The sequence below is a fragment of the Falco naumanni genome, chromosome 5 (genome assembly GCF_017639655.2).
Source record: "Falco naumanni isolate bFalNau1 chromosome 5, bFalNau1.pat, whole genome shotgun sequence".
NCBI lineage: Eukaryota > Metazoa > Chordata > Aves > Falconiformes > Falconidae > Falco > Falco naumanni.
In genome coordinates, this window is record NC_054058.1 from 60,689,530 (window position 1) to 60,715,278 (window position 25,749).

The window sequence follows — 25,749 nt, forward strand, 5'->3', positions numbered from 1 at the left end:
TTCTTTGATGCTGGCATGTACTTTGTTTAAACAGGGAATGCAATGCTGTAATAGTTATCAACACTCATGTATTCAAGGAGTTGTGTATTTTTATTAATGGACAGTTAATAGAAAATACCGTTTCGCTAGGAGGTTCTGAAATGGTATATTGCACTCTTCAGCTTTGCACTCTCGGTCCTTTATACTATCTGATATCACATTGAATTTTTAAGCCTCTTAAACACTATGGCATGGAAATTCATATGGGACTACTACTCCTCTTCAAAGATTAGTAGCAACTAATCAAGTCAGAGTTGCATTTGAGATAAACTAAATGGGTATAATTTGAATTCTTCCATCCTCCTCAACAAGTGATTTTTTTATTTTCAAATGCAGTTGTGAATGTGTTATTTACAGCCCGTTATGTGTTCCCTCTGAAGTTGACTGTAGGGTCCAACTGATATAAGAAAGGCTGAAGCAGATGTAATTTAGTTGCCAGAAAGCTTGATAAGAAAGATACAGCAGAAAAAACAAAATGAGGGTGTAAGAGATGGTATAATTGTTTAAAGTACACCAGCCACTACTTTAAATCATGCATTCTTCTACACAGACAGAATTGGAGGAAGATGGAAATTGTGTTGCCTGCCAGAGTCCCCTTAGGCTTCTGTTGAAATTGGCCATTGTTATCTGCCTAGTGGTGTTTAAATTTCAGGTGGAGAAGAGCAACACAGAAATTTAGTGCTTGCTAGGTTACAGTGAAAACAGGGAAAAAAAGGTATTAATGAAAAGAAAAAAAAGTCTGAATCTTTCTCCTAAAACCTTAGCAGGAGAATAACAGGTTAATTGCTCAGTATTTGGAGTTCTTAGCTTTCCTACACGTTGCTCAAAAGTGTAACAGAACCTGTAATTGCAAACATTTTCTTGCACAAAGAAGAGCCTGTTGTATGCAATCATTGCTTTATTTTTCGTAAGCCAAATTGTGTAAGTTTGCATTATTTCCATAAAATGGGAAACATAACAGTCCCAGGAGTAACACAAATATCACCTCACACCATGGGCCAAATCCTTAGCTGACGTAAATCATTATAACCCTACATGAAGTATGTGACATTGACAATTAACATCTGCTGCTAATTTTCTCAAACACCAAAGGAATATTTTAATAGAATGTTGAGTTGTAACTGGGTGCATGTACTGCAGTTTTATTTTATTGACTCTTCCAGTAACCAGTGCAGGAGCCTAGCAGGTCTCTTTTCCATGGCTGGAATATAGAATCTGAAGTGCTCAAATCCCGGGGCTGCGGTGCTCAGGGATTGCTTATTGCCTGAAATATTGGAAGTATAGAAACTACCACAGAGAATTAGCTGACCACCCATCGTCCTGAGCTCTACTTCTATGTTGTGCATTGCTTAAATTTCAGTTCTTCAGCTAAGTTTTTAGTTTAATGATAGCAACATCTGGAAGAAGTTTCAACACTGTCTGAATTGAGACCTTGCAGAGATATTCTTTCAGTGTCAATGCTGGACTACAAAAAACGGTTTGGCACTCCTTTTGTCCCTGAAGAATAAGAAACTGGTGATTTCAGCTACCTAATAGGTTGTTGTAGAGAAGATGGGGTCAGACTTTTCTCTGAATTGCAAAGTGAAAGGGTAAGAAGTAACAGATGCAAGTTACAGCAGGGGAGATGCTGATTAAAAGTTAGAAAAAAATACATCTTACCCTGAGGGTGGTGAAACACTGGAGCAGGCTGCTCAGAGAGATTGTGGAAGCTCTGTCCTCAGACGTGTTTGAGACCCAACCAAATGAGACCCTGAACAACTTAATGTAACCAGACCTGCTTTGAGCAGGTCATTAGACTAGATGACATCTAGAGCATCTTTCTGATCTAAGTTACTTTATGATTCTGTGAGGACTGAAGTGTTCACTAGATAGAGGCAGAGAAAGGAAATACCAGTATAATAAGTAATGTGTCACTAGGTACTAAAATCTTCTTTCTATCTCCTTTCCTATATGGTGATTGAAACAATTCTATTACTAGACCATAGTTTCAAGGATGTATGGGAAGTGCAGAACGGTGACAGATGGAATGGAGGAAATAATTTGGTTGCACCTCTGGAGGCACAGTGAAATTCAATTCCAGCTGCCTGTTCAGGATGTTCTTGTACTGGCTTTGGGAAAAAAAAAATAGACTATTCTTCAAGGAACCTGCAAACACAGCATCTGCAGGGTTTGTTGAAGCCATATTTGCATCCAGTTTTAATGACCAGAAGCTACTTCTTGTAGTTAAAATTTTCAGGGAAAACCATGCTATCAGTTAATTGTGTTTGTTATTAGATGGTCCGGTAAACATTCTGCAACTCTTTCTTTAAGAACGTGATGATTCAAAGTTATACTGCATTGCTTTATTGGTTTCCGTTGTTTACATTACTGTTGTGAAACAACAGACACCACCAACACTTTGCAATTGCAGGCAGCGCTAAACATGACCACTTACCAGTTTTACTTTGAACAAAAACAGTGTTTAGAAAAATCCTCCTTTTTTTCTCATGCTTGATTCTCAAGTAATTGTGCAAGAAATTTTTCCAGTGTAGAGATGTTGCCCTAAAAGATGGGAAGAAGTATTGTAAGTGAAGAAATCATTATAAACACATACTTGATTAAACCTGACTTGAAACACTAGCTTGATAATTCAGTTGCTTGCTGTTTACAATCTGAAGTTATGTGTTTCAGTTGCCATACAGACAAGTGTGGCCTTACTCCTTTGACTAAATAATCAGTAAAATGTAGGATAAAAGACCAAAAAGGGTATTCTGTTCAGTCTTCCATCACTGACAATAATATTAACCCTTTCATAAACCAACCACGTTTTATTTTAAACTATTTAATCCCCACTACTCCAATGAGAAGGTTCATTCCTATCATTATTAGAAATTGTTTACAACCCACATGACAAGATTGCATACATTCATTACTTTCTTAATATCATCCTTTAACTTGTTTGCCCTGTGTTTGATCACTCTTTTTAAATATGTAAGGGAATAATCCATCCCCTGCCTTCTCTTTTGCAAGGCTAAATCATCTCTTTTCTCTCAGAAGGGTTTCTTCCCTGTAAACATGGTTGTAGCCCTCCCCTGCAGCTGTTCCCAATTTAACTCACACGTCTTAAACATGGGTGATCAAACTGCTGATATTCCAGATGTGGCCCTGCCAGTCTGTTACACTGACAGTGATACACATTCAAGACAGTTGCACCTCAGAGAGATGTCGGAAAAAAACCCCAGCACATTCATCTGATGTCTTTTGGAATGTCGAGTAAAAACCAAACAGATCTTTGATGTTATCTGTGTTTATCAAAGATTGGCTATTTCATTAGAGACAGGAAATGACTGATGGTGTTAAAGACAGCTTATTAAGTAGTGTTCGAGATTCTCTTCTTAATTACTCCTGTACAGGCTCATTTTAATCAAACTGAATGAGCTGTGCAGGTGTGATTAAGGACACGATTTGTCCCATTAAGTGAGTCTGATGCTCTTACGAATATGTAGCATGTAACTCAGTGGGTTGGGGATAAATGTATTCTCTGACTGCTATGATTAAAACAGAAAACAGATTGTCCTGTTTTCATGACAGTTGCCTAAATTAATCTGTGCTGCAGATGCACAGCACTGGAGGAAATATCACTGGGGTTACTTTGACTAAACTGAAATTCTTTCCACTTTCCTTGATATCAAGACAGATGCAAGAATTTAAGTTTTTTCAAGGCAAGGCAATGGTCTGTGAATAGGTAGGGGATAGAAGGACGTTCATTAAGTCCAATGTGTAAGGTTAATGAGAAGATCTTTTAATTTGCTGTTTCCTTTCCTTGAGCTTAATATGTGCTGTGGTCCTGCTGAGATCAGTTGAGTCATTCATAGGATTAATATGTCCCACAGAAAGAAGTAAAAGCCAGAAGTATAGGGGAAGACAAACCTCATAATTTCACCTTTTTTTAAAATTAGAATGCTTGAGCTAAGCAAAGAGGTATCTGCTTGCTTGCTCCAATGTATCAAAACCTGTGGCAGGCCTAGAACAAAGGGACTTGAAGTTTTAGGCACCCAGTCTATACCTGCACCTCCTTGCTCCCCAGGAGCTGAGGCTCCTATGTGATTTTACTTGGAAGTCTTTCACCCCTAGACTATTCTCAGCCCATCTGGACTAAGCTTGACTCCAGAAAAAAAGCAGGGACTTGGCCATCATACACCAAAACAGCAGGGCTGCTGTAGAAGTGCTGGCAGTTGGCAACCCAGTGGAGACCTGGTGGGAGAAAAGCTGTCAATGAGAGCCCCGTCCCGAGGTTCCCCCTTGTGTGCCTTAATCACAGCTGTCAAAGGTCTAGGCAGCTGACTTTTGGCCCATCACTTCCACAATAAATAACCAGTTTTCTCAAGTAAGCAGAACTTAGACTGCTACAAAATCCATAGTCCTGTGTGGGATTTCTGTTGTTGCCTCAAATAGTTGGAATCATTGTAATTTGTACCAAATTAAACGTAAGATTGCTGAATGAAGTCAGTGTAGCAGCTTATTTTTTTGTTTTGGTAGCAAATCATATTTATTTTATGTTATATTTAAACTTTCAGGTTTCAGGTGAGATAAACCCAACAGTTCACGCTTCTTAGATCTGTTATTTCAGGCAGCCTATGAAATTGAGCAAACTGCATCATATTTACATTTTGTTTGTGCGTCCATGGTTTTTCTACAAATTAAATCAAACACTTTAAAATTATTAGTGTTATATCATCTTAGCTATTCATTATTTTTAAGTTTTAGATTCTAATTCTATTTTAAGTTCCACAAACTGAATTCTGTGCTGCAATTAATCCCACCTATCTGATTTTAAAACTGGGAAAGGAAATCTTTGCAAGTGACTCTTCTCACAGTGTTTTTCAGCTTACCTTCCTAGTTATAGCTGCATCAGATTTTTGAAAATGGAAAACCAGACAACAAAATGTTGAAGAATGAAAATGTGCTTTAACTGGTATTTAGTATATCTCTAAAAGTCTTGGTGTGACCTGGGCAAGCGAAGTTATGAACAAGTGAAAACTTGTATTCATTGTTGTTTTAAGTAAACAGATGCACCTACGCTGAAATTTGCTTAGTTGCTGTAAGTCGCTCCTTACTTGTTTCTACTCTTGGAGGGAGATCCAACTCTTTTAACATAAGTATGTGTTCCCATACAGTTAATAATGAGATCTGTTTTGGTCTGTATTGACTTTACAGGCAGTAGTCACTGCCAGAGGGCGATCTAGATCATTGAATTTCAGTTTTACCTGTCCCTATTCACTGGATGAAGAATCAGTGCAAATGTTGGGTACTGGTGACCAATGGTGGTCCAGACCACTTAGTCCTTTTTTGATGACAGATGTCGGTCGATACAAACAGAAATGGATCTTTTCTATCCTCTCTTAGAAGATAGCTTACATATAAGGCTCTTGGTCACTCAGGGAAGGGTTTGCATCACCCTTCTGTGTTGATGCAGTGATTGATGATTGAACAGTTGTATGATCAGGAATGCAATGCCATACAGTCAGAAAGATCTCTTTTTGTTTCTAACCAGAGACAGACGGAGATGTAAACTCCGTATACATTTTGTGGACAATGCTAAGAATACTTGAACTGCACCCACCTGGCAAGGCGCTCTTCCTACAAGACCAAAAGCAATCTACTCTTTTCCAGTGTTCCTCTTAAATTCCAGCCTCACTCTGCTTCCAGCCCTGGCAGTTCTGTGATATGGGTTTAGCAAAGAGACTGCAGACACTTCAATTACCTTTGCTACTATTATAGGTGCCTTTTTCTGAGATTTTTTTGGGGGGGCTGATAGTTTGCCCTGGACTGATCCAGCACTAAGCCTCAGCACTAAACCCAGAAGGAATACTCATAAACATTCATGGCCTCTCAAAGTGGCTTTCAGTGAAAGTACACATACCCCATTCATTTTCATGATTTGAAGCAATATGGAAAAGCAGGTGGGACTGTGGAATTTTTATATTTGTTCATTGTGGAGAGATAGAGTAGGTGTTTTTTTACTTAAGACGCTGTCCTCAAGCACCATATGTTAAATTATATTCAAGGTCAGTAGGACATAGCCCTGCAACACTTGTTGAGCTTGCATTTCCAGTAGTGTGTGACAGAAAGAAATGCTACATAAGAACAAACCTCAGTTTTTTATAGAGCAGTTGTCCATTTCCAGCATCCCAAAAGTACAGAAAGTGGTAAGACAGTGCATCAAATCAGACATCATTTGCATTTCTATTTCTGTGTAAGTAGAGGCAGAGTTGAGCGATTCTAATCAATGGATTCCACCATGACAGTACTTGTGTTGTGTGTTCAGATATCTGCTCCCTCAGTTACTGAAATGAATTACTGAGCAAATCCATTCAGTAAGTAACTCTGAAGAAAATGTTAACTGGAAAGTTATTTCATAAAATAAGTTGCCATAAAATTATTTTGAGAGATAAGTCATTCTTGTATCAGTGACATTTATAAAATATGCATTCATCACACAGTTAAATATTTGTGTTTACAGTTTAGTTGGTCATTGCAAACACTCTATGGTGAATTTTGAAAATTGAGCTATAAACATAACATTTTAAAATTAGGATATAACTATTTCACTAGTCTTTTAAGAGTCAGAAGACTGTGCTATTGATGTCAGGAAAGCTGGAAGAATTCAGACTCTAAGTGAAGACTTTTTTCCATTTTATTTCAAAAAGTGGCTAGTATATCTTTAGATGTATTCTTTTACTGTATACAAATGTGGTGCATGTTGCTATTTAATAGCATCATAGTTCAGCAGTTCCTGTGTAAACTAGTTGCTACAGCTGTTCCTTAAGACGTGGTAATTGTGTGATCTATTTTGCATTACAATCCATGTGCTCATGTATTTCTTGCTATTTACCATTATGCAACAGCAAATAAATGTGCTTAACAAAGGGTACCCATTATAATTTATCAATGATATCCACAGAAATATACTATCAAAGGAAATATAGGCTATTTGTTAGCAAGTTGATGGAAAAACTTGATTATCTCATTTCCCCAGAGTTACATAAGGTGCATTATCAAAAGAAGCTGCACATAGATTTAAATATCTGGGCCAGATTTCCATACCAGCCTTGCATAAGCTTCTTCCCACATGGCCTTTCTTGCTTAATATTTTAGCAATTACAAGTTTTCATTTCCCTTATATATATGTGCAGGGATGTGACTTAACCAATTTAAATGGATTCTGCCTATAACTGGTTGACAGCACTTGCAGAGAAAAAGCAAGGAAACAAAATGGCTCCAAATGTCCCAGCATTAACTGTGAGTTGCTCCTGAAGAGACAGAGAGAGCTCTTACCTGCTTGCAAATCAGTATAGCTGGAGTCAAACTAACACAGTAAGAATGTGACATTCATGGTATTTTCACCACATAGCGATATGATACTAGATGGAAATGCAAATTACATCTGTTTCCATTAATACATGAACGACAGATAATAATAATCTTCTTGCTTGATTTCAGAACTCTCTCAGAAAATGACAGTACCTCTTTACCACCTGCTGACTCCTGCACCAGTCCTACTAAAATGGATTTGTCATTCAGTAAGACTGCCAAACAGTGCCTAGAGGAGATATCTGGTAAGTAACAATAAGTCAGGAGAAGCTGTAACTTCTTTATTTACATCTGTGTCTTACCAGGAGTTTTGCGATGGGTTGAAATAATGCTTCTGACCTCTATTCATGAGTGGTATTAAGTATGCAGAAAATTTGGGTCGTGCATGGTTAGTGCTTCAAGTGCACAGTTCTCTTATCTGAACTGGCTCCTTCTGTTCAAATGTCTTTTTCATCATTTCAGAAACTTGTGCAGAAACTTGTGCAGAAACTGGGCTTTCACAAGCTAGGGTTTCAAGTCATTATTATTTTTCAGTCATACTGAATGTTCCAAGAGGAGCAGTGGAAAGCTGACTTCAGAATGTTTGACACTGTTGCGTTTAAAGATCATCAAATTTAATCCTAACATCAGAACTGAGACATAAATTACATAAGATATATTTTGTCTTTATAAATGAATCTAAATTCAGAAAATGAACAAGTCCTTACTATTGTACCTGACTTTTAAGATGCTGCTAAAGCCTAGCTGCTAAAAGTTGTTTTCTGGAATTCCTTGTATACCTGGAGTAAAGTCCTTATTAGGTTACAAATGTGAAAGGATTTATTTTTTTTTTTTTTAAATCATATTGGAATGATATCTTTGAAGTCAGCAGAGCCATGCTGATTTACATTAGCCTGCGATCTGGCCATAACTCTGTCTACGGATGCAAAGTGCGTCACAGCTGTCTTACTCAATCAGGACCAAATTGAACTGCAGGATTGTGTGGGACTACTTTCAAAAGGAATCTTTGCCAGAGCTGTTTTGTTGGGGTTTTGATTGAGTTTTCTTTTTTTTTTTTTTTTTTTTTGGTTGTTCTTGTTCTTGTTTCAGTTTGTTTTTTAATTATTATTAGCATTATTATCATCCTTACTCTTATTGTCATTTTTTATGCAAATAAAAGGTGAAATCCTGTCCCACTGTGTTCCCCTGTAGTTCTGCTCTTTTACTCCAAGTTTTTAACATTCAAATAGATTTATAGCCAGGCATGTGGTTCTTCTTACACAGGCTATAACTCAAAGCACTAATTTGACATATCAGTCTAAAATTATCTCTGCACCAGAAGGGAAATCAGATGCCCAAGCTTTGTGGGACTGCCTTGGCATTTTGCTGACTCATATTGAAGCTGAGGTTTTGCCTGGTTTGTCTCAGTCCGTTTGGAAGTTTTCTGAGTTTACCATCCCTTATTTGCACAGCCAGCTTTTGTGATAAATATGTCACCAAGAAACATGGTGAAATTTTCCCTGGAGGTGACGCATGCCTGTTAAAATAAAAATTATTTTTGATTATGCTAGAAACCAGATTCATTGGTCTTGCATGTATAAAGCGTATAATTGAAACACTTACAGAAATCAAATGATGCTTCAAGGACTTATCCGTAGAGATGCTAAAAAAAAAATTATATTGATTCAGTACCTGCTGAAATGATCAAATGGGACATCATGTCTCATGGCCTTTTATTGTTCTGAACAGAAATGGAACAACATCAAAAAGAAGAAAATAACATAAAGGGCAGTAGACATCAGAGATGTTTCTAATCGGATTTTTCAGACTCTGTCATTAGAAGTTGACTGACATAACAGGCAGGAAAGCAGAACTACTGGGAAAATGTGGTCAATAGTATACTGTATACAGAGAAAAATAGTTGTGTGTCACCCATAATTGACTCTTGGCAGGAAAAAGAATGAATGGATCAAGTACTACATTTGCTGAATAAATATTTGCCTACATTTGGTGATCTGTCACCAGGTCATTGGTGATTCTGTCACTGGTGAACCTGCATGGAAAAAAAACTCATGTGATGGCTGTTCAGTGAAGTATTCCATGATGGATTAGCCTTGAGGAAGGACATTCTATTACTTAGGAGCATCTTTACTCTGGTATGATCAAGGGATTATACCAGTACTAGCAAGGAAATATGCAAAGGTTATTTCCTTGATCTGGTCACTTATATTCAGGGTGTCAAGAGATGATTCCAGAGTTTCTTCCACTTTGATATTACTTTTTTCCTGAAATCTTCCACTACGACTATGGATGGGCATCATCTTTGTATTATCTTAAGATTCTTTTGCAACTTGGTAGCCAGACACACTAGCACAATGTATTGGTATGTAGTAAGGATCAATAAGGGTCATGCAAGGGTCTGAGCATCTGTGGAAATCACTGAACAGCTTGTAGGAGTGTGTCCATAAAGTGCTGTCCCACCAGTATTGTTTCTGCTTCATTAGCCTGTATTATTTTTACAGTGCCAAATATTTACAACTAAGGCAAATGTGCTCAGGACTAAGATGTCATAGCCTAAATCATTGTGTAAGCTGTTTCTCTACTTTCAGAATATTTACACACTTGTGTTTGTTATTGCCTCTTGGCTGAAGATTACTGTTCCCATAAACAGCCAAGCAGATCATATCAGAGCTCCTAATCCACTTCAGGGCAAAACCAGCCAATCAAACTAATGCTGCAAGCATGGCTGGTTCAAGACTTCTCCATGATATAGGCAAAACTTGGATGTGGAAAAAATAATTGTAAAAATATTTAGGAGTGGTAGGTCAGGCACCATTCTCCTTGCGTGATTCAGGATACCAAAACTAAGCTAATTTCATTGCTCGAGTGGTGGATGGCCATGGCTCTGTTTTCTGTGGCCAGCCAGGCGGTTCACATCCCTTTGCCACTGTTCCACTGTCTCAACACCAGTGATGGGCAAGTAGGGAGAGAGAGCAAGAAGCTGTAGGGGTAGTTTCCAGCTCTCCCCTGCTCTGTCTTCCTCCATGTTTCTAAGGGAGATGGTTACCTTTAAAACCTCTCCTTCCTTCCAGCTCAGAGCTGGTGAAAGGATGGGGCAAAGTCAGAGCACAAGCCACTTGTTTCCTGTCCACTACTCTGAAAGTGATCACTTGTTTTCACTTGCACAGCCATGAAGGGAAGATGGAAGGCAAGGGAGATGGCAAGGCTGGTGTAGCTGTAGCCCCAGAAGTGCAGCCCTGATAAACTGAACAACCTCTTATTTTAAATCGTCCCCGTAAATATGCTGCCCTAGGTAATTTCCTACATGGCTTATGCCTAAAGCCAGTTCTGTCTCTTAGTAGAGCTACTGTAAATCTGGGTTTCTTCACTGTTCCTCCATCTCTGCTGGGAATTTGTTCCAGATGTGATCTGAAGTGCTTCAGACTTTTTTCCTACTTTTTTTTTTTCCCTCTGAGTATTCCACAGCTCAGCTAGAGCAGTCCCAGATGTTTCTCACAGTGCACGTGCAGATCAGCAGTACAGCACATGCACAGTAGTTGTAAGGCTCCCTGCACACCTTGTATCTGCTCTGTGTGCATGGTGCCAGTGATCCTCACCCACGCACTGAACGAGTTCCATTCGTAGGCACGAGTCACCTGTGCAGTAGTTTTGGTGTGCTCTGCATATGGTAGACTCATGGCACATCTGGCATACAGATGTGTAGACTTCTCTCCAAGAAATCCCTAGACAGATATCTGGGAGTCCAAAATAAGGACCAGTTCTGCTGTCATGTATGAACACTCTTTCTTGCATGTACTTTATGTAGCAGTTGCCTCAACAAGACCACTCAGTATCACCAGTTGCCTCAACAAGACTACTCAGTACCTCTGTTTCAGCAAAACCGGAGTATAGCTTTAAAGACAGGATTCTAAAATGAGGATGAAAAGGCTAATAAAGTAATCCAGTTTGGTTCTTGTGTTTAATGGTATGATTAGCCACAAGTCGTTCAGACTTTCTTACCCAGTCTTTCTACTTGTAGTAGCTCTCTGCTGTCTCTCTCTGCTGCAAGTTATTGAGGAAATATGTCACTAAGTTAATTATTTAATAATCCATTGTAAACTGTACATGTCAGCAGCTACAAAGTATCTTATTAAATCAGTGATAGCGTTTGGCTTTAATAAGTGTTTGCATGTTCAAAGAGCTTAATGCAAAGTGATTAAATAATTATTCATTAATTTACAAATATTGAATAATTATAAAAAATCTGAGGGGTGAAGCAGAAATGAAAGAGCAATTTTAAGAGTTATAGGCCAATATAAATGGCAGGATTCACATAAAAACATTGAATTTTCAAGCTTTTATGTTTACTGTGCTTTATTTTTTTCTCTGGACAAAACAGTTAATAGGTGTACAAATAGTTTACAAATATATTTTTTTAACTAAGCTTAGCTGAAAAGATTCATAATCTTATGCATTTGGAGATCTATTACATAATTCATTTGCAAGGCTCCAGATTATGCAGAGACTTCAAGGAAAGTCTTATCTGACAGCAAAATTTGTCCCTAGATTATTAGTTCTTAAAATATTTTTTTGTAATTTATTTTGTGAAAGAAACAGTAAAAATAAGGTAATATGTTAGGCTGACTGTGATGGGTTGGGGAAGTTCCCTGTGCTGTTCTTGATTTAAACATGTTCCTGTGTGGTGGGTGGGGAATACATTTAATTGGAAGGTAGCTGAGGAATAATGTGTTGTCATGACATTGGCTGTCCTCTGGTCTCCTATACTATATCTTCTTAGTTTAGAAAGATGTATTTGCTTGTTGCTGTGTTTTATCATCTTAAAATGGAGAGATGAGCTTTACAAAAGCATTTTTCAATAAATAAACCTGAGAATTTCCCACATTGCAATTTTATATTTTGTTGAATGACACCCTGCAGAGAGCTGTGGTAAAGCAGAAGGATAAATTTAGTGTTCTTTCTGCTGAGCACTTGAATGTACATGGGTATCTACTGTACCTAAGGATGATCATGATTAGCCCGTCTACCAAGAGAAGCAATGGGATTAATGAGAGAAAAGTTCATATAACCTTGTAATTAAGGGCTCTAGTATAGTGTTTGTACACACAAAGTCTGCATGAAGCTTCTGTGATTAGCCTCAGTACCTCTGTATCCCAGCATTTGACTCGTGTTTTTCATGTATGTAGGAAAGCCAATGAGACAGGTGGATGCTGTAGCTCCCAGCTACCCTCATGTGGCTCCCACACAGTTCAGGTGTCATTCCCTTGCATGGATGATGGTCTGTGACCTGTGTCCTGCTGGAGCTGGGCTGCAATGAATAACTCAGGCAGGCAAAGAAACAGGACACTGAGACCCACTGGGTTGCCCAGGACCCAGCTGTACCCCTACAGAGACCCTTCCAGCCTGAAGTGGTGCAGTACCTATTGCCAACACCATACATGAGGTTTGGCATTGCTTACTGGGTGAAGGCTTTTCATCCCCTGTTGTAAGTTTTTCTGCTCCCAGTTGGAAAGAGAACTAAATATACCCTGGCCAGTTCTGGCAGTCTTGTATTGGTCTATTCATGCTGGGAGCTGAGCAGCCATGCCATGCGTTGCTTCCCTACCAGAACAGTGCCTAGCACGAGGGGGCATCCCTGTCCACAGGGCTTACTGAGGCCAGATACAGCACTGCAGTAATGACTGCTACATGCAACCAGGCACGCACACTCTGAGCTTGCGGAGCAGGTCCATACCTGCCTACAGATGACCATGGAGGCAAGCTACTGACTGTAGCTGTTTGGGTCTGAAAGAGCGGCAAGAGATTCATTCATTTATCTGGAGTATTAGGGAGATGCTTTTTATGGTAGGAGAAGATGTTCCCTTGATCCCACCACACCGCAGCACCATGTAGGGCCAAATCATTGCCTTCCTACTAATTCAAAACACAGCAACTGAGACTACTGTACCAATTTGAGTATAAGTTGAGGTTTTAAAACCATTGAATGGGAAAAGAGTGAGATTGCCCTTCATTTTGAAAACCCCTCATTGTAAATACAGCCCTGTAAAGCCTTTCTAATGTCAACACCTTCCTCAGCCACACTGGACAGGCTGTTACAGCTGCATGGCGCTGGCAGTGTGTACCGGTGCGGGAACATGCAGGGAGTGCTGGGTCTCTACTTCCTCAGCCGGGGTCACGTTGGCACCTGCACCGGTGTGCTGGGCTCGGCCGCAGGTAGGCACTAGGATCTTCATAAAACCTTTTAAGGGCCCACATGCCACTGCAACTGGCAGACCCTGGGAGTAAACACAGCAGTCTTACCTTTTGTTTCCGTGCTGAAGAAGTGGCAGGCATTTCATGTTTGGGAAGATTTTGCTCAGTCTGCCAAAGCATTCTTGTCTCCTCTTGGACTTGGTGGGCTAGGTGGGGAAGGGAGTGGTATCTCCTCTTGTTGCAAGACCATGGTTTTTCTAGGAATGTGTCAGTGATTTAATATAGAAAACTGTCATTGCTTGAGATTACTGAATTTTTGTCTAGGCTAATTATGTGTTTAAGAGGGTTACCTAGGAAAAAATGTACCCTTCCTTGAAAATTTCCAAGAAGTTTCCCCTATGTACTTTTTTCCTTATATATCTTGAAAAACTGTAAACTAAGCCAGCAAAAAGCAAGAAGTACGCTGAGGCTTCTATTAACATCTGCTTTTTCATACAGGAAATTACAAAGTGTCTGTGACTCTTAGGGTGGCATTTTTAAAGGTTACTTCCCTGTCAGGGTTGCTCAGGTAGGGATTTGAGATGAGCATATTTTAATATGGACAAAAGCAGTATATTGTTATACAGCAGTTTTCATATTTGTAGATTTCTACATAATGTTTTATGAAATTAATTGCCCCTAGATAAAATGTTTCTGTTTAAAAAATTGGAATGAAATTAAGCTAGTTCTTTGTTCATCTGTTTTTTATTTCTGGGACTAATACCTTTTTTTCTGTGAGAAAAGGCTTACATTTAAATATAAGTCTTTGTCTCTTGATAATGTATTTTAAAATAACATTTAGAACTGGTGAACTTAGTTCAGACATGATACTGAGTTGCTTTATAAAAAAAAATTCTATTCCATTAATAGATTTTCTCCAGAAGATTGTGAAACAATGATTTTATTACAGCTTTTTCATTCCATACTCTCACAGAGATGTGAACACGGTATATTTTAAGGAGAAAGAAATTAAATATTTCCTTTTATAAAATCACCTTACTGGGTAGGTAGTGTTCTGTTCCATTTTTCAGCTTCTTTATGATGTTAAATTACATTTTTTTTTCTTATTTAGAGCAGAAATTGCAAGACTGAAGGTCCATTTGCAAATCTGCTTTTAGCTTCCTGCGCAGGGAGTAGCAGTTATATTGAAGAAATAGTTCATCGCCCTTACCTTTTAGGGAGAAAAATAGGATTTGACTGTGAGCTAGGTCTGTTACTGTAGCATCCCATTCAGGTGAAGCTGTGTCTTGAAACCTGTGGCACCGGAAACTGGGCAGAGCCTTCTGTGTCTCCGGTTTAATTCACCGGGATGTTTGCTGCCATGGCAGCCAGCAGCATTCACTGCAGTAGCAGAGAAGAGTCATATATCTGGGAATGCAGGTTGAATACTAAAATGTAAGGAGGCTTGTGCAGAGCTTTGCTTCAGTGGTTAATTTTGGCTCTTTATTGAGCTCTGACGTGGAGGCTGTACTTGCAGTTCTGTGTCAGCCCATCTAAAGTGAAGGGCTGTGCGCTGGGATCAGTCATGATCTGGTGAGAGGGGGTGGAAAAGCCTGAGACAGCACTTGTGCCTACTTTGGATTTCAGAAGGCAGCAGCTGTAGACAGAGATGCAGGCCCACCGCTCCGATGGGACCGGTGATTGGATGGAGAGGGGAAAACACAGTTGGCTTTTGGGATTACTTCTGTGCTGGAGCAGAGTGTTTGATCAACTCTCTTCTGCTTGAGAGAAATCTAAGTGAAAATGACTGTAAGTACTGCAGATTAATGTGACGGGAGAGAAGTGGCTTAGCGGATACAGCAACGTAATTTTAAAGAAAATGACTGTGCCTGTCTAGTCATTTTTACGGTCTGTAAACTGCATGTTTGAGCTGTGCTTTTCTTTGCGAGTGCAAGTATGTGCTACCTGGGATGTGCAGGGTCCGGTGCTGGAAGGATCACATCCCAGACCTTTCGGGAGAATTGAACTGCTGTCCATCTCAGAAATATGAAATCTAACTGAGCTGAAGCCCCAGCTGGAAAGATGCAGCGGTCTGCTGAACTGTCAGTGTTTAAAGGCAAGGAGGTTAGAAGAGGGTGTGCTCGTCTTCAGAAGCAGAAGTCTCTAACTAATCTCACGCTCATCAGCGAAGGGGAGAAGAGGCGATACTCATACAGGGAGAACTGGTTTGGAAACGCCTCCAAGTCCAGCCAGAGTTACCATCAGCTGGAGGCAGAAGCTGGGTGCAGAGGCTCCCTTTCCAAGGCACTCTCACGGTCAGTGCACTCTCTCTGCCACTCCAGCCTCACCACACCCCAAGCATTTCAGGCGATACCACCTACTGGAAGCAGGACGTTCAGGAGGTCGGGGAACTGGCATACAGGTGGAGGCTTTCAGGTTAACAATGAGGAGACAGGAAAATCAGATGATGAAAATGCGTCCTGCACATCTCATTTCCCCAGCAGGAACTGGGCAGAGGAGGAGGAGGAAGGCTGCTTGCGTGAAGGGACTGCACACCTGGATGAGGATGTCATAATAACAATGCTAGGGGACCTAGAACAGGTCCTGTACACTGATATTTTAGGTAAGTTAACTTTGGTTTGACCTCAGAAAGGGCAAGATGAGACCCAAGTGCTAGCACATATCTGTATGGAGCAGAGTTTTGATCTTGACAGTCATTTCACAAGACAGAACTGGGTTTATTTGCAATAGTATGCAAAAATAAGGTCTTGCCATTTCTTCCTTGTTTGCTTACTCTTACCTCTAAAGACTGTATGAAATGAAGACAAATGTCTAAATCACTTTTGATGGGTGCATGGGCAGCAACAGCCTGTGAATAATTGAGCATCGTTTGCTGGGCTGTTTGAAGAAATAAGGTGAAACAATTAAGTACTATTCATTTACTCATAAATAATTTAATTTTAATGACACGTCCTCATGAATTTTAAAATTGAAATAATGAATCCAAGGTTTGGTTTAGATATAAAATGTCTTGGCCTACCTACAAAACTGTCCCTCCAATATTGTCTCCCCCTTGCTGATAATTTTACCCCTATATGTGGAACTGTGAGTGCCAGGGTTTCAGTTTCGTTTAAATAACCAATTTTGTTATATCAGTGCATGCCAGTGAGCATTTGAAGTCCACAGCCATAGGTGCTTCAAAAGGCTTCTCTTTTACTGGCTTTACTTTTCATCTCTTAGCCCTTTATGACAGTGCTCAAAGTGTTCGTTTCCAAAGCTTTGTTCTTTAGCTAGTCAAATGGTTGAAGTGGCTGCTTGCATTTCCAAGGTTATGTAGCATGTGTCTAGCCTGGAGCTTCTTTGCTGGTGGATGTGTTAGCCCTGATTGTATTCAAATGTTCAGGATAAAAATTTTGCTATGTATGTAAGGTAGAAAGCTATCAGCTCAAAATAACAAAGAAACAAGACTTCTCTTTTTATGCATATCTTTTATTATTAGACTATACCACTATGCTGAAAGGGACTTCTAGAGGTTAGAGGCTTGTTAGCAAAGGAGGCTGGGCTCTTCACCTGCCCCTGCTCCTCTTCAGCTCTGTGTCACTGAGCAAATGCCTGTTCTCTTGTGAGCCTCAGTTTCCCCACCTGCAAAGTAAAACTGGTTCTTTCCTTTGTGAATGGAGTTAATATCTAAGACTGGACAATTCTTTAGGAAGCTGCTTATTTGTAAATCCTTTTACAAAAGTCAGACAATTGATGGAATTATTATTCTCCCATTTATCTGCTTTGGGCTCTAATTACATGTGCAGAAGTACTGAAGTGATTATGAATAGTATTACTAATTGTGCAATTATGGTTGAGTTTCAGAAATGTGAATGTACAAGTTTAACCCAGGTATTTAGTGATTTCTGTAAAATGATTAGTTTGTTTTCCTGTGTATGTATGTCACACAGTGGGAGAAAATAATGTGTTCTCTAGAAAATTATTGAAGAAACCTGTAATGGTTCACTGTTTAGAGGGAAGAATTTGGGGACAATCTTTTGGAATATTCATGCTTGACATAAATGATGCAGCTACAACTGATCTGAGCAGATTATATTGCATGGGGTCAGTAAAATATTTGCATCAGACTTTCTTGTAAGAGGAACAGAATTTTGACAGAACGTTTCAGGGTACCCTGATGTTAGTCTTAGCCCAGTGCCTCCATGTATGGAATAGAATGGCTTTTCTTTAGCGTACAAACCAGAATCACTGGAGATAACAAGCCAGAGAGCATTTCTGACATGTTAGGTCATGCAAATACGGGTAGACTCTATGATGGCAGTGGGCCATAGTAATAAGCAACAAGGTGCCCAGGGGAGTCTGAGCCCCCTTTGAACCCATACAGTGTGCCCCAATCCTGCTGCCATAAGCACCGTAGTGTCTCTTCTAGCAGTCACAATACAGAAGGAGGCTTGATGTAGATGGGGCACCACCATGCTGCCCTGGAAACACAGGTAATGTCAGATGCAAGTTAAGTCTGAGGATTTTACACTCAGTGCAGAAAATTTCTCAGTCATGTTCAATTGTTTGTACTTTATGACTTATTAATCCATGGTGCAGAATGAGTCCGTTGATAAGGCCTTAAGAAAAGGATGGGAAGAAAAAAGAACAATTCTTTTAAAAGCAATTAACACTTATGAGGATTTTGTATGTAGTATTATGTGGTATTTTAAGATCATACCATTCCAGTTGTATCTTTTTTAGAAAAAAATAATCGGTGGAAAGATTTTGAAATTATCCTTTGTGTCACTGAGAGATCAAAAGAGATTAGACCTCAAACTTTTCACCTTTCCAGGATAGAGTAACAGCACTTTTATGGTATAATTTGTCTGAGAGTGAAATATTCTTCTCTGTGAAAATATATTTTGGCAGTTTGCCATGTACATGTACCTTTTTTTATATTGCAATTATACCTTAAGGCTTTGCTATGCTGTTTACTGTACAATATATATTAAAAAAGACAGTTGCTGTCATTTTTGCTGCAACAATTTGCAGTTTTAACATACAGCAAAGGACAACTGACAAGGATAAACAAGGGAGGAAAAGGGCAAAGACCCTGCAAACATGAATTATTTCAGTTCCTCAAATAAATATAAAGGTAAAGTATTGCCTTGCATTTAATTTTGCCTGCTTACACCCTGGAATTTGTCTTTCTGTTTATAACAGAAAATTCTCTTACACCAACAAGCTACTCTTTCACCTCTGGTTTGAGGCAAGGCAACTAACAAACAGGTCCTGGATCTCCCCCATATAGGCATTGAGGCAGGAATATAATGTGCTCCTTTAAGTGAATTTGAGTGTATTTAGTGGAGAAGGGAAAACAAAGGGCAGTGACAGAGAGGAATCGAGTGCACCATAGGCAACTGCCTGGAGGCAGGCATGGACAGGCTTCCTGGGAACTGTCTGGGCTTTCAACAGGTTCAATCTAACAGGACTTAATGGTCTCCAGCTTAGCCTTGGCGTAGATTCATAGAATCATTTAGGTTGGAAAAGACCCTTAAGATCATCAAGTTCACTGTAAACCTAAGACTGTCAAGTTGACCACTAAACCATGTCCGTAAGCGCCCATCTACATGTCTTTTAAATACGTCCAGGGATGGTGACTCATGAGCCCTTTTGCCTCATGGGAATTTCCAGGATGGTGGAGAAACCTCTGCAAATGATACATGGGATATATTGATTAGCAAGGTGCTTGATTGAACATGTCTATCTTGAAGAAAAGGAATAGATGTGTTAATTTCAATCTGAGTCTGAACATTTGCCTCCTGCAAGGTAATACATGTGAAAAGGCACACAGGTAGTTTATGTTATGGAGCAAAATTTTGTGAATGTATGTGCCCTCAGGGTGTGGCTTGAGAAGTCTGGCCCTGTGTCCCCACTTCTTGTCTCCACCCTGTCCAGGTGTTGACCCCACTGTCAGTTCCTTGGTGTCAACCCAAAGGTTTATGGACAGTTGGATCATTAAACCACAGAAGAATTTATTTGGAGACATAAAACAAACAAGGAAACAGCCATTCCTGAAGGATTATTTGGCTGCAGCAACAAGGAGAGAAGACATTGCCAGGCCAGACTAGATGGGAAAACCTCAAAGTGGCATTGCTGTGAAAGCCAGCTTGACATTGAGCCACAACTGCAGTCCGCATTGGCTAGTACCATGCATCATTTGTCTATCAGGGAAGAAATAAAGGGTATATGGAATATATATAGAATCATTTATTTCCATTTGATGTCAGGAGTTGGGATTTTTCTTAACTGCCTGCAGAGTGTTTTGGTGATAGGACCTGGATCGCAGAAGAGGGTACGGTAGCAATTCAGTTTGTCGATGAGCTCAAAGGATTCTTCTTTAGTCAAAATTCAATGAGCTTAAGTGAACCATTGTTCAAATATAGTTTGCTTCTGCAGATTCTCCCTTATATTTGAAATAATTGTCACTGTATGTGATAACTCAATGCTTTTTGTAAACCAATGTTAAACCCACACTTGTAGTTCTGTAAGTCGACCTTTTTGCTGGGCCTACAAACAGATGTTGTATTGACTTTTTTTTTAACCTTACCAGTACTTTTTCCTGTAGGGCTTTTTTTTTTTTTTTTCTTTTCCTTTACTTTTGCAGAATGCTTTGTTAAATATAAAATTTTCACTGCTTCTGGCCTCATGCTGAATATTTCTCAGTTCTCTGTACTGTGCAACTTTTCTTGCAAGCTTTATACTAAGATCTCCTCCTTTTTTCCCCATTTTATCTACTCTGCAAGGGATACCATCTTTTTTTTTTTTTATTGTTTTCCTTTTCCCTCCTTCCCGAACATCTCCTACCTGATTTTTTTTTCACTTAGATTGCACACTATGCTTTTCCTCAGACACATCATCATTGTTGAATTTATGTTTTGTATAAACTCACACACAAGCATGGGAGGAGGAGGGGCAACAGAATGACAAAGACAGCAACTTGAAAGTGTGTATCTGAGTGTGTATTTTGCATATCACAAATGTGAAATATCGTTTCATGTAAGGAATGTAAGGAATTTTCCCTCTGCTTGCATTTCTGATCTTGTTTTTTGTATAATGTTGGGTTTGATTTCACCAGACTGTCTCCTGTTAGATGTATTCAAAGAGGAAACAGTCTTGATGTCATGAGAATTTCAAAATTAGATTAAAAGCTTGGTCTGGATGAGAATGCCGAAATCTAGAGTTAAATATTAGTCATAATTTTAGTGGTTGCACAATATCATCCTTGATAACATTTCCAGAATGAAGAGTAAAATTGACTTAATAAGGTGAGGTATGACATGAAATTTATCATTGATGGATTAAAAAAAAAAAAATTTACACAATTATTCAGCGTTGTACACATAACTATAATGATGATGCTTCTTGATAACCTTCTTTCAAGTAACAGATACAGGATACAGCCAGAAGCAGAACACTAACCTTGAAAAAATCAGTGATTTTGTCACAGATTTTTTTTTTAATTCTTTTATTTTCCAAAAGAAAAATGAACTAAATTTTTTTGATATATGGATGTGCTAGAAAACATGCATTTTTGTTTCCTCTCATATGACTTTTGGAGGTTACTTTGAAGCTTATATTTTCCTTTTGTAACACATAATATATAACTTTTCTTTTTCCCTTTTTTTTTTTTTTCTTTAAACATGTGAAGTAAACATTATTCAGGATGTTCCAGGTGAAGTTCTTCAGGCTTCACTATTCAAGATACCAGACTAGCTTTTCACAAGAGGTCCCTGAAGGCTGTTAAAATGCATAATTGTATAAATGACACATGTGCTTAAAGTGTTCAGATTTTTATCCCAAGAAGAATATATATTTTTTTTTATCCCATATGGAGTATAATCTCTCCCTTCAGGAAACCATTACGGTTCAGGAAAGATGCTTTATTAATTGCTAGACTTACTTAAAGGGTACTTTGAAATAGCCTGTATGTTAAGTGCATACTGAAGAGTTGTTGTAACAGTCATCCCAATTCTTTCCAGACACAGATTTACTGTGGCTTTTTTCCTACTAAGTCATGTAAAATGTCGTGGAGAAAAAAGGGGCTGTGTAATGGATCAAGTGGTCTGGGGCTGCATCATGCCTTGATTACAGAGAATAAAAATCCCTACACAGTAAATCTGAGTTTCATTAATAGACTTGGGCTCTAGCAGAGATACTTCAGCAGGACTCTTTTCAGTGGGGTTTTTACATACCACGTTATTTATAAGCATATGTGTGTTTTATTACTGAAAGGATGAGGTTTTATTTTTTAAAAGATTAAAGGGACAGAACTATTTACAATTGTGTATGTATTCTCAGCTGTGTATACATGCGTGCACTTTATTCAACTTTGTACACTCGTGTGCACTACAATTTATGCTGCTTTGCTGTTTTCTTCCAGGGGAAGACCCTGAAACAAGAAGAATGAGAACTGTAAAGAATATAGCAGACCTGAGACAGAATTTGGAAGAAACTATGTCCAGCCTTAGAGGAACGCAGATAAGCCACAGGTATACTGATTTTGTGTAGACTGCTAAAAATTTGAACTGTAGGAGATTATTACTAGTTGTTGAATGATTTAGACTTGCAAAGGAAAGTTTAACTATGACAGTAACCATACTGTTTGCTAGACTGCCTCAACAACTTAAATGTGACTTAATATACTTTACTGTCAAAGTGTCTTATACAGTCATTCACAAAGATCATGATTGTTTCATATACATCTACTTTAAAATGTATAAAATCTATTTTAGATTGTTTTGTAAGTAGAGGTTATTGTACACACAAACGTGTGCACATGGAGAAACACACACACTAACACAGACCTTTTCAAAAGAGGTTTTTAAAAAAACATACATTCACCAGCCTTTGCTTTTCCTTGTTTCTCAGGAGCAGAGAAAGCACAGTTCACTGACTTCTACGTATTTTCTTTGGCAGCACATTGGAGACAACTTTTGACAGCACTGTGACAACTGAGGTGAATGGGAGAAGCATACCAAGCCTGACAAGCCGGTCCACCCCAGTGACTTGGAGGCTAGGGCAGGCCAGTCCTCGGCTGCAGGCAGGAGATGCCCCTTCCTTGGGTGCTGGTTATCCTCGCAGCAGCACGAGTCGCTTCATACACACAGACCCTTCTCGATTCATGTACACCACTCCGCTTCGCCGAGCAGCTGTTTCTCGCCTTGGAAATATCTCACAGATTGACATGAGTGAGAAGGGAAGCAGTGATTTGGACGTGTCTTCTGAAGTTGATGTCGGTGGCTACATGAGTGATGGGGACATTCTTGGGAAAAGCCTCAGAACTGATGACATCAATAGTGGGTATGTAGCAATTCTTCCCCATTTGAAGCAATGCATGATTGGCAAGTTTAACAGGGTTTTTTCTAACAAATTCTGGCACACAAGTGAAAGTTGTGCTATGGTTGCAACGAAAAACTGTACATCTAAAAAAACAAAACAAAAATAAGCTCCTAAGCTGCCAGTGAAGTTCTCAGCTGCCTTCAAAACTGGTTCTTCTTTAACATCAAGACAACTTTACTGTGATTTTTTTATAAGAGCACTTCTTACTACATACTGGAATTTCTTAGCTATCTTGTAAACCATCACATTGCACTGCTTGCCCTGGCGTGGGTCTTCTTTCACTATTTTTATGTTTTATTTGAGATGGTAGATATGATATTGGATGCAGCTGATGAAAAGCAGTTGCTGACAGCACTGACATTCTCTGTTTCCACTTCATGTATTGTCTAGTGTAGTCTGTGTGATAGGCCTTTATTGCAATTTTCAGCTGTGCATATCATCTGAGCTCTAAGAATGTCTTTTCATAAAAGAATAGATCAGTCACTCTCCTAGCATACCCAGGAGGAAGAATGAGAATCATTTTTGTTTCGGTTTGATTAATCAATTGATTGACTTTGGGATACTGCATTCCCTGTGTTTCAAATTACTATTTAAGTATTCTTACATCAATCTTGGAACACAAGTCACTCCACTCCTATGTATGTTAGAACTCCTAAAGCATCGGTAAAAAAAAAAAAAAAAAAAAAAAAAAAAAAAGCAGCAATGTCATGGTTTTACTCATACTTACATTACTGTTCAGTGTTGTTGTTGCCATCTCAAGGCTGCTTGGTGGCTGCGGTATCATTGGGTTGAACAGAAGTCTCATAGAGTACATGGCCATGTCACACCACACTACTTCACTCTATACCTTGCTGTCAATCTAATCTTGTCGTTTGAAGTATAGTTATGATTAGAGAATAGTGGCTGATGACATTGGGTATGGGTACATTCCTAAGAGCAAATGTAAGTCTGTGATCAAAGCTCTCTCTAGAGCAGTGTCTCACCTCAAGCACCACCCAAAGACAAATCTCTAGAAAAAGTATAACTATAAAGAAAGCATATTGCTGTATCTGACTGGCGCACTGTCTCAGTGATCTGTGAATGGAGCACTGCTGACAAGGTTGTCCACAGCACAGCATTAGTGGCTGTCAAGTAGAATGCCATATTCATGTGTGCTAGAACAGAGAAAAGACATATGGAAAATGTAATACTCTAATGTCTGAAGACCTTTTATCATAAAAGGAATATAAAAGCTGCCTTTGACAGATGCATGAGTTTATAAAAAAAAAAAGGGGAATCCTTTGCAGTGCCTGATGAGTTGTATTAATTAGCTTATCACTTTAGAGGATTAATATAGTCATCTTGTGTGACTTTTCTTTGCATCTGTAATAAGGATGACTCAATAGACAGTAAATTGCAATGTGCTCAGTTAACATTTTTAGGTGTAGTAAATGTTAAAAACAAGTTAATAAGCTCTGAAATTTCAGGACTCACTGAGGCATGTAAAGTCTTATCTCCTTTATGCCTCTTCCATTATCAGTTTAATTACTTTAAACACTTGGGGAAAGGAATGCAGCAGTAATTAGACATTAGTGTGAGAAAGGCCTGTTGCACTTGTTAAGTCTCTCCATTCAGGCCTTACTTATACAGGAAAAAATCCATATAGTCTGGATTGCATTCAAACCACAGCTAAATTTAATATGCAATTCCAGAGCCTTGGAACCTATTGCACAATTCACCTCTAGCTAAATAATCTGTCAAAAAGTTTAAATTTTCTCTCTAATAAAAGGATAAATCTAGTGTGTAAGTGTAACTGTTAATTTACCTTTGAAAACAAATCTGCAGACTCCAGATACCAAAGTTTCAGAAATCTCTTGCTGAACTCCAGGCCAAATCTTACCAGTGCGTAAAATGCCTCGGAGTTTAATTAAAAATCAACAAACCAACACTTTGTGTTTTGATGCACTGGAGGTTGCCTTCATCCAGATTACCACCCAGGACACGATGCCGTCTCAAACTGCATCTGTTGCCCAGGGCTACACTACTGCAGCTTTGCTTTCAAAATCTGCACCAGTTCACCCACCCCAAACTGCAGGGGTGGAGGCTGGTGCTCTCAGGCTGCTGTATTAGCCCCAAGGTCTCTGGGACAGTTGATTTCAATTAAATCAGCTCCCAGAAGGAACTGCAGGGAGGGGGCCAACAGAACATCTGGAGCACCAGCAGTGTGTGTGCCTTGGCTTCTGCTTGGGAGTCTGTGTAGAGTTATTAAAGTTAAGTGTTTGTGTACTTGGACACACACTTCGACTGAAAGATGGGTTTGAGTGGCACCATTTCAGGGCTTGAGGAGAACTTGTGTCAAAGATTATTTGAGTTGGGAGTGAATTGCAGTACGTCGTTTTAGCCATCATCCTAGCATGGGGACTGCACTTATTTCAATACGCCCATAATTTTACTTTGAATAGGTTCACTGAAGTATATCACATTTTTTTCCTGTATATGTATATCTCTATGCTAAGTGCTATACATGTGCAGAGTCCTTCAGTAATTAATTTGTACAAATTCTGTACTAGGTTGCTACGTTAGTTACAAAAAACTACAAGAAGGAATGTAAAAAAAACCCTGCAACCAAAACAAACCTACCAAACACACACACACACACACACACACACACAAATAATGGACAGATAATGGACAGGTCTTCAGAGAAGGACAAGTTTGTGGTACTGTTCAGTTATATGCACCAAGGCCCCTCATAGAATAACTAAACTGTAGGTAGGCATTTCAGAAATTATTACTGCTGCTTGAAATTCAAAAACTTCTAATGGT

At 39.0% G+C, this 25,749-nt stretch overlaps 1 protein-coding gene across 4 annotated transcripts in view; it reads left to right on the forward strand.

The window, feature by feature from the left end:
• NAV3 (neuron navigator 3) overlaps positions 1–25,749 on the forward strand; it is a 273,383-nt gene that overhangs the window by 139,323 nt on the left and 108,311 nt on the right. For all 4 annotated transcript variants that reach the window (XM_040596077.1, XM_040596078.1, XM_040596079.1 and 1 more), the window contains exons 9-11: positions 7,522–7,637; positions 21,986–22,094; positions 22,522–22,905. In XM_040596077.1, coding sequence (XP_040452011.1) covers positions 7,522–7,637; positions 21,986–22,094; positions 22,522–22,905 — 609 coding nt within the window. The remainder of the gene's footprint in view (positions 1–7,521; positions 7,638–21,985; positions 22,095–22,521; positions 22,906–25,749) is intronic.